This window comes from Necator americanus, chromosome X, assembly GCF_031761385.1.
Source record: "Necator americanus strain Aroian chromosome X, whole genome shotgun sequence".
In the NCBI taxonomy this organism is placed as follows: domain Eukaryota; kingdom Metazoa; phylum Nematoda; class Chromadorea; order Rhabditida; family Ancylostomatidae; genus Necator; species Necator americanus.
This window is the reverse complement of record NC_087376.1, coordinates 22,493,443-22,502,249: the sequence shown is the minus strand read 5'-3', so window position 1 is coordinate 22,502,249 and position 8,807 is coordinate 22,493,443. Positions and strand designations below refer to the sequence as shown.

Genomic DNA, 8,807 nt, shown 5'->3' with positions numbered 1-8,807 from the left:
TTCGAATACCGCTGCCAGATTTCGATCACTCTCCTGACGATGAACACCTGGTCAATCGTAAATCAGCCAGGACGAAACCAGCTTGCTCGTCTTTCTTCGCGATGTTTTATGAGTCGGTCCAGGATAATGCGCTCCAGTACCTTGTACATAACACGCAGCAAAGAGATTCCTCGATAATTCCTGGGGTCCGTGACGGATAACTTCTTGTGGAGGAAAATTATGATAGCGTGTCTACACGAGTCAGGTATCCTTTCGTCTATCCATATTGAACGGATGATCTTTGTCATCTCACGAATCCCAGACGGAGGAAGATATTGCAGCATTTTTGCGTTAATCCCGTCGTCTGCTCCAGATTTTCCATTTTTCATCTTTTGGATACAAACCAGGACCTCCGACTCGGTCGGTGGCTCCTCGTTTATCCGCATGTGACGGTCTATGAACATGTTCGAGTTCAGAAGCTGACGGTGCTAGAAGGTTCAGCAAGGTATTGAAGTGTTCCCTCCAAATTGGAAGGTTAGCTTCACCGACAGCTACTCCACTGATAGTGTTGAGGACAGGAGAACATCTTTTCATTAATTTAATTTATGGGAATCTTTGTATTTATGGGAATGCAATTTATGGGAATCTTTCGCCATATAACAGTGCAGGTTATATAGCTCGTACGTTCCCAATGCGTACACTCGTACGCCTGATTGCGTTTAGTTAAAGTAGGGCCACGACGTGCAGGTAGCAATCAGACTCGTATACGCGGCCCCAAGTGCTCGCATAATATAATTATCCCGCGAGGCACGCGTGGGGCAATGGTAGTCGTGTGATCAACTTATGTAAACAGATGTGGGCTCTCCTTCACTCTCAAGTTCAAGAAGAATCATCGACAATATCAGCTTACATAGAAAGCGCCAACCTCTTTAACGCAAACGCAGCGCAAGAAGGAAGTGAGAACTTCTTAACTCCAACCCGACTACGTTCTGACAAGATGAGAGCTCTTAAACTTTAACCTGACTATTTTCTGACAAAGACTACTTTCTAGTTAAGCGGAAACGTGCGGTTTGATATTAAAGAATAGAACAAGAACTCTGGACTCCTTCTCCGAGTGTATTCATGACGTTACGATCAGAATGCACCTGGTTCTGGTCTGAAAGAAGAACTTTGCCCTTGCACCTGGGAAGGCAACATCCACGTACGGTTCAGTACGTATGGTCAGCAATACTGGTGATATCGATCATTAAAGGCGGTTGTTAACCAAGTTGTGTCGTGAACTGAAGCGTCAATGGACGTTAGGAGCGAAGGAGTTTGAAAAAGCGTAGGTGGACAAGAATCCAATGGAAGCCTGTACTTTATCAAGAGACTATAGCGGTAAGGGGGAGAGTTGTTTGCCTTTTCTCAACACAGCGAACGGTGTTGCCTTCGGTTAGGACCTTTGCTAATCTGGCGGGAACATCATAGCACAGTGGTGAACCACAAGCGCTGTCAGTCCCTGAACTAGTCCGCATCCAGCGACCTTAAAGGCATCACCCCACGAATCTGAGATGGTACGGATTTCAGGTGGAGTATTCGTATACGCGATCGTAGATTATGGAGAGATGCGTGATTCCGTCTATTTCGTGCTAATTGGCATAAAAAACGGCTCGGAAGATGCGGCGTCTGCACGTGGTGGAGCGCTCCAATCGAACCCGTTGTAGAAAATAGCGCGCCGGAACGTTCGATTGTAGCGCTCCGCAGCGTCCACACGCTGTATCTTCCGGACCGTTTTTTACGGCAATTAGGAAGAAATGGACGGAATCACCTCCTCTCCTTAATCTACGATCCCGTATACGAATACTCCACCTGAAATCCGTACCATCTCAGATTCGTGGGGTGATGCCTTTAAATCAATTCGCTTGGCATGCACCTTTGCGCAGGAATTCGGAATCATTTGAGGTTGATGATCGCGTGTTTGGCCTGCGCAATGGCTTGTGGGGCTAGAAGATGTATGAAATCAGACCTTTGTTTTCTTACAGACGTATGCTACCTATTTATCAACCCCAGAGGGGTGAAGGGCTTGGTTAGTTCAGCTTGGCTTTGAACCATCGAGCGTACAGTAGTAGCCAAACTTGGTATCTATTCATCTATCCGTCCATCTCTCTACCTACAGTAAAATCGCTAATCCCTCGACAGAAGACAAAAACACGCCTATCTGCGTGCTTTTTTTAATAACTCGTTTTGATTTCTGTTATAATTTCTGAGCGTCAGTAGATTCGTGTGGGGTAGCTCTATCGAATGCGCTTAATTAAAACTCTTGACTTTCACTGAAGCACTTTTGAAAAAAAAAAACCTCTGTCACTACTGAACTGTACTGTACCCACACTAGCAGCGCTAAGTCCCAGAAAATTCCGCCTGAAGAGTATATGAATTCTGACGCGAATGTGTTGCTTCAAAAGTAGAATGATAGTTACGTATTCGCAAGGTACATACTATTGCGTCCGATTTCATATCACTGACAACTATAAATCCGTGACTTCGAAGGTGTTGAAAATTTGACAGAAGTAAGATGTTTCAACTCCACAAACGATTCACATTAATAGCTTAAATTTTTTTTCTTATAAAATCTGGTAGAAAACTACTTGTTGTGGGATGTTCTTTTCTTTTGATTTTCTAGCTCAACAGGATTTGTTTTTTTGCAGCTAAATTACAACTTTGGTGTTTTGCATCACTTATTGTGATTTTTGAAATTTCGTAAATCGTTGACATATGTATGAGATGTGCCTTCCGTCGACACATGACTCTGGAGAACGATTCCCATCTTATGAAATGTTCCGATTTTCTTCATAGTATGTCTCAGCTGCGGTCCATTTCGAACGAGTAGAGATGAAATTTTCACATGTGATTTAATAAAGTGCTTCATTCGTTTTGACGCACCATTTTGTACAAGAGGTTCGATTGGAGCGCGCCAGTCTTGTGCGGCGCCGCATCTTCCGGGCCGTTTTTTTACGACAATTAGCAAGAAATGGACAGAATCACCTCCCTCTCCGTAGTCTCCCATCCCGTATACGAATACTACACCTGAAATCTGCACCACCTCAGATTCGTGGGGTGATGTCTTTAAGCCGCCTCAACTCTTCTCGCGCAAATACCGGCGATAAGGTAAATGGGAAATAAGTGGTCTAAAACTTGTAATTTAAAAAGGTTTCAAGTACATTTCGAGTACATACTCGCTCTAATGTTATACTGAGAGGTCACTATCCGCGAACCCATTTCTCCACATTATTACTTATTCAAAAAATTCGGAAATTTTTGTTTTTCAACCGTACTCTGGAGTAGTCCTATCTACATCGCAAGCAAGTAACAATGAGTTTAGAAGTGAGACTATTTGTCCTACAGGTGGTCAGACATCAAACTGAAACAGTGCTTACTAGAAAATTGAGAAATTTACAAACTTTAATTCTTGTGAAATGTATTCGTATTTTGTAATTAGTGTGAGTTTAGGAATTTGACGATAGTGAACTTTTTACAAGAGATCCTAATCGTGTTCAGGTTTAAATAAATAGTTGTGCACATTCATAAGAAATTACGACAAGTTTTAAGAACGTCATTCGTGGTGATAGCTGAGTAACACCAGTTTAAGGTTGGCGATTTGAACAAAAGAAAGTCAAGCAGTTTTCGTACCTTCAGTGTTCCGCTTCCTTACGGGCTTAGCAATGGAGATGGTTTATGTCCAGATAAAAGTAGACCTTCTTCAGAAGGCGCACAGAGTTTAGAGGTTTGTGCGATTACGACATAAACTTCTCTGAGCACTTAAACTTTACTCTTACTAATTACAATTACTCTTAAATAACTTCTTCTTCTTCTTCCTAGCGTTTGTCCCGCGTTGTTGCAAGGTCCGCTTTTCTGCTTCTTGTCTTCCATTTGGTTCTATCCATTGCATCAGCCGTACACAAACGTGCATCTATCATATCCAGCTTCACACGATCTAACCAGCGAATCTTTGGCCTCCCACGCGGCCTCACTCCTGAAACGTCGAGCTTCAGAGCGGTTTTGGCAACAGAATCTTCCTCCCGCCACAAGACGTGACCAAACCATCTCAGTCGCGCCTCCTTCATCTTCTCAGTTATCGGGACGACGCCGAAGATGGAACGTACAGTGTCGTTGGATACTTTCTCTTTTAGCGTTACACCTATCGTCCACCTCAACATCCGCATCTCCATAGCGTGCAGCACTCTTTCCAAGGCTTTCGTTGTCAGCAAGCACTCGCATCCGTAGAGGGCAACAAGACGCACAACCGTCCTGTAGATCTTCGACTCCAGTCGAACAGGGACTTTCTTGTCGCACAGTACCCCTGTTGCCATTTTCCATTTCATCCATGCAGCATTAACACGTGCTCCACCTTCTTGATCAGTGTCGCCTGTGGAAGTCACTTTGTATCCAAGGTACTTGAAACAGTTCACCTTGTTTAATTCGGTGCCATCGACACGAATTGAACCATCCTCTATCCTTGGTCCGCACTCCATGTACTCAGTTTTTGATGTGTTGAGGCGCAATCCATATTGCTGCAGCTGATCCTTCCAAGACTGCACTTGTTTCTGAAGATCATCTCGAGACTCCGACGCGAGACAGACTCCGACGACTTCGTCGGCAAAGAGTAGAGTCCACGAATGCTGTTTCTGGATTTTCTTCGTTATCGTGTCCATGCACAGTATGAACAGCAGAGGTGAGAGGGATGAACCCTGATGAACCGCTACATGTACAGGGAATGGCCTGCTTGTTCCAGCAGCACATCGTACAACGCTGGTAGGCTTCGTCCACCGCACATATTCATCTGGTACTCTATGCGACCTCATGGACATCCATGGCAGCTCATGTGGAACACGGTCGAAAGCTTTCTCGAGATCGAGAAAAGCAAGATGCACACTGCGGTTCTTCTCTCGATGTTTCTCCAGGAGGATTCGGACAGCATGGATAGCATCTATAGTGCTGCAGTCCTTCACAAAGCCGCACTGGTTGAGTGAAACGCTAACAATTTTCCTCAGACGAGCTTCCAGGACACGCTCAAAAACCTTCATCGTATGGCGCAGCAGTCGTATAGGCCTGTACGAGGTGCAGTCAGCAATGTCTCCTTTCCCTTTCCAAACAGGCACGGTCACGGAAGTTTGCCAAACGTCTGGAGTCCGTCCTTCTGCAACGATCTTGTTAAATAGAGTTGCGAGCCACATGGACCCTCGATCTCCTAGCAGTTTCCAGATATCAGCAAGTATGTCATCAGGACCGGTTGCCTTGTTCGACTTCATTTTTGCGAGGGCAGCACTGACTTCGGCGGCAGTAATTGGTAGAACAGGACCCTCGACACTGGGAAAGGTTGGGATGGGAGGATGACAGAACTCTTCGTTACACAAGTGATTGTAGTACTCTCGCCACCTCTTCAGGATCTGACCAGAGCGGCGCAGAACGGCTCCACCAGCTCCCTTAACGATCTTGGTGTGCTCCATATCCAACGTTGAGCGATGAGGCACTCTGACTAAACGATACACTGCCTGCTCGCCTTCTCTGGTATCAAGCATGTCGTACACAGCCTTGTAGCGCCTTGGAGACTGCTTTCTTAGCCTCCCTCTTCGCCGCTAGGTAAGCACCCCGATTTGGCTTACCTAGAGTCGTCTTTCCCAGAGTGTTTTCCGCGGTCAAGCGTATAACGCTGGAAGTACACGACCACATTTCCTCCACACTACGAGTAGGGTGGGGAAGTGTAGATGGAGCCACGAACGCGAAAAATACTTCCTTTCGATCCTTCAGATTCCACCATTTGATGCGCTGTGTTTCAGTCCTTGGATTTCTCTTCCTTGGACGGGAGATTTTCAAGTCCATAACGAGCAGATGGTGTTGGGCAGCGACATGGTCTGTAGGCATGACTTTTGAATCCTGCAGAAGTCGGCGATCTCGTCGGCGTAACATCCAGAAATCTATTTGTGTTTCACGACCGCCGCTGGTGTACGTGATCAAATGATAATTGATTACTCTTAAATAACTAAGCCTACATAAATTTCTAGTGTGGAATTAACCACATATATTAGTCAACACATCATCATTTTATACAGCTGCTTGGGATGTTTGTAATGTTAAAGCAAAGTAAAAGATCTATGTTAAAATATATTCGTTTGGAAAAAAAAACAATCAAACGCAATATCCGTAAATAAGGAAACCACAAACAATTCAAAGCAGAGATCACGTTTTAGGCAGAAGGAGCTACATCAGTAATAATTTTTGATAGAAATACAATCTTTCTTCGTTTTCATGAGCTAATTTTGAAGCAAATAAATGTTCTTCGAAGGAAATGACTCTTTGGAACACTAATGACGGCATGGCGGCCTAAAGAACTATATATATATATATATATATATATATATATATATATATATATATATATATATATATATATATATATATACTACGTACGTATACTATATATATATATATATATATATATATATATATATATCATTACTATAAACTGCACTCTTTCGGTTTTTTATGCGACAGATTACTGCAAAAGTTTCCTTAGAATTCTTTTAGTTCCATTTCATCTCTACTCCACAGAACTGATATGCAGCTATATTGATAATATGAAGAAAGATTTACGTCATTCAACAAAAAGAACGCATTTAGCCTGGCATGAAGATGTCATGGTTGTTGGAAAAAATGGAACTTACCTATTATAAACGTGTTTAAAACAACAAGGATTATAAGAGGGCCAATTGCTAAAAATACAGCATACATATATTTGTAGTAAACATTCTGATACCTGAATATACCCAATAATAATGTATGTTTAAAAGAAAAAAGGCGAATCAATAAAAGGTAAGAAGCTTTTCGGACAATTTTGCCTCTTGCAATACTAGTGTGATTAAGTGCGTGAACTTACATCTCGTTATATCTCATTGTTTCTGGACAAACTTCCCACGATGATCCACCAAGGGTTTCGTGGAAACAGTCAATAACTACTGCTTCGAAACAGTGTGGGATATTGTACAAAATGGAAAAGATCAGTACAAAAGTAATGCAACATCGTATAAACTTTGCTTGGGCCATAGTCCTTTTCACCTTGTCAGGAAGACAAACCTTGAATATGAAACGGTCAACGAAAATATTATATATATGATAATATAATATCTAAATATCAGAAAATATATCCAAATCTGCTATCTGAATTGCTAAACCATTGGAGTGATCAGGACATACTAACTAACCATAAAATTGAATAGAATTAGGATTTTGCACAAAATGTAGGATAACTATAAAGCTCTGTCCATGCTCAAAAAGTCACATGAGATCTTCCAGCAGTTACCTGAGCAAAACAATCCGTTCCAGCAAAAATGGTGAAATATACCGAACAAGTTTGTGCCGTCATTCCCATTGGAAATACAATAGGAGAAAACAGCTGAAAGACTGAATTGTAGATGTGTGCAACATTTGAAAGAAAACTGACGAACTCACGCCAAATAAGCGTGTCACGTTCAGTGAAAACTTTCTCACGCTGTCGAGAAAAAAAAGGAATATTCCTGTTAGAATGACGGCGTTATCTGAGCATCCAAGAGCACATAGATAAAGGTTGGTTGAACTTCGCATCTCTGTGAGATCATACAGTTTAACTAAACTGTTGTATTTGTCTCATTTCTCTTCTTTGTTTGTGCACTTCTAGTGTGATCGCCGTTGCTATTTCGATTCACTAATACATTATGTATATGTGCTAGTTAATAGAAATCAATTTGGTTAGCTGAGACGAAAAAAAAAAACAACAGATAGTTGCTCTACAACTGTATTGTGGTTCTAACCGGGCCGGCTGTAGACAAAAGCTGAAAGTCCATTCCCAATGAGTCCAAATGAACCAATAACTGGAAGTATAACACCGCTCACGATAATATTGTAGGTCATGTAGTCGGACTCACTCAAGGGATGATCACAGATGCCACACTGCAAAGAGTAACAATGAAGTGAATAGTCCAACGAGTTTCAATGTGAGGCTGGTTCGAGTCTCACCTGCGGCAGACATCCTGTGAAATTGACATCGTCTATGATTCCAACTTCTCTGAGTCTATTAAGGGAGTCATATAATTTGGTGGAGTCGCAGTTCGGGGGATAAAAAGCATTCATGACATGGGAGAGCCTAAACTCCTGCGTACAAATGATTTAAATTAAGACAACTGAGAGTAGTAGTTCCTTTCATGTAACACCGTTGTAGAAATATGACCAGCAAAGCTGAGTTATAACGCGGCCAACATGGAAATGCATCATATATTAAATTCAGCATACCACAAAATTGAAGACGTTGGAATCTCCTTACGAAGAGATAGAGTTAGGAGTGCAGATCACAGTATTGACACATTCACGCTCATTTCTCCCTGATCATCTCAAAAAACGGCGTGGAAAACGGTCTCGGCGACCGAATTTCCCCACGAGGGACCTAGTAACGTTTGACATCTGCGAGCGCAAGCACTTGTACAGTGTCTGACAGCGTGCGGGCAATCAATGGGCTGCTGGCAGTGTCTTTCCAACTCGCTGTAGTATTGAGCTGGATTTGAACGCTCTACAGCCCTCTACCTTATCAAAACAAAGAGAGATCCAAACATCATCAGTTTCATAGTACGCTGCGTGTGCGGGGGTGGCGCATTCCAACATACCTCGTAGGAACATACGCCGTTTCCTGCGCCATTTTTTCACGACGATTAGGAAGGATTGAAAATGGCCACAGTCAAGCTCGTGATCTTCACTCCGAACTCTATATTTGATTGCAGAGACCACAATATCCCCAGTTTCTTTATCCGCCTCAAACATAAGAAAAG

At 42.7% G+C, this 8,807-nt stretch overlaps 3 protein-coding genes across 4 annotated transcripts; all 3 read right to left on the bottom strand.

Moving 5' to 3' along the window:
* Positions 1–62: 62 nt before the first annotated feature.
* On the bottom strand, positions 63–443 carry RB195_024837 (uncharacterized protein; the record flags this gene model as incomplete). Its single annotated transcript, XM_064212750.1, has 1 exon — positions 63–443. The coding sequence occupies one exon, from the start codon at positions 441–443 to the stop codon at positions 63–65; it is 381 nt and encodes a 126-aa protein (XP_064068631.1).
* Positions 444–3,830: 3,387 nt separating this feature from the next.
* On the bottom strand, positions 3,831–5,534 carry RB195_024836 (uncharacterized protein; the record flags this gene model as incomplete). The annotated part of the gene is made up of 1 exon (XM_064212749.1): positions 3,831–5,534. The coding sequence occupies one exon, from the start codon at positions 5,532–5,534 to the stop codon at positions 3,831–3,833; it is 1,704 nt and encodes a 567-aa protein (XP_064068630.1).
* RB195_024835 (uncharacterized protein) lies at positions 3,831–8,677 on the bottom strand (the record flags this gene model as incomplete). 2 transcript variants are annotated; one of them, XM_064212748.1, is made up of 11 exons in its annotated part: positions 3,831–5,556; positions 5,619–5,665; positions 5,746–5,867; positions 6,678–6,769; positions 6,890–7,086; positions 7,313–7,405; positions 7,462–7,595; positions 7,800–7,859; positions 7,914–7,938; positions 8,005–8,131; positions 8,646–8,677. In XM_064212748.1, the coding sequence occupies 11 exons, from the start codon at positions 8,675–8,677 to the stop codon at positions 3,831–3,833; spliced, it is 2,655 nt and encodes an 884-aa protein (XP_064068628.1). The 2 variants fall into 2 exon arrangements, with proteins under 2 accessions (XP_064068628.1, XP_064068629.1); XM_064212747.1 differs by lacking the exons at positions 3,831–5,556; positions 5,619–5,665 and having other exon boundaries at positions 5,789–5,889; positions 7,800–7,938.
* Positions 8,678–8,807: the final 130 nt, after the last annotated feature.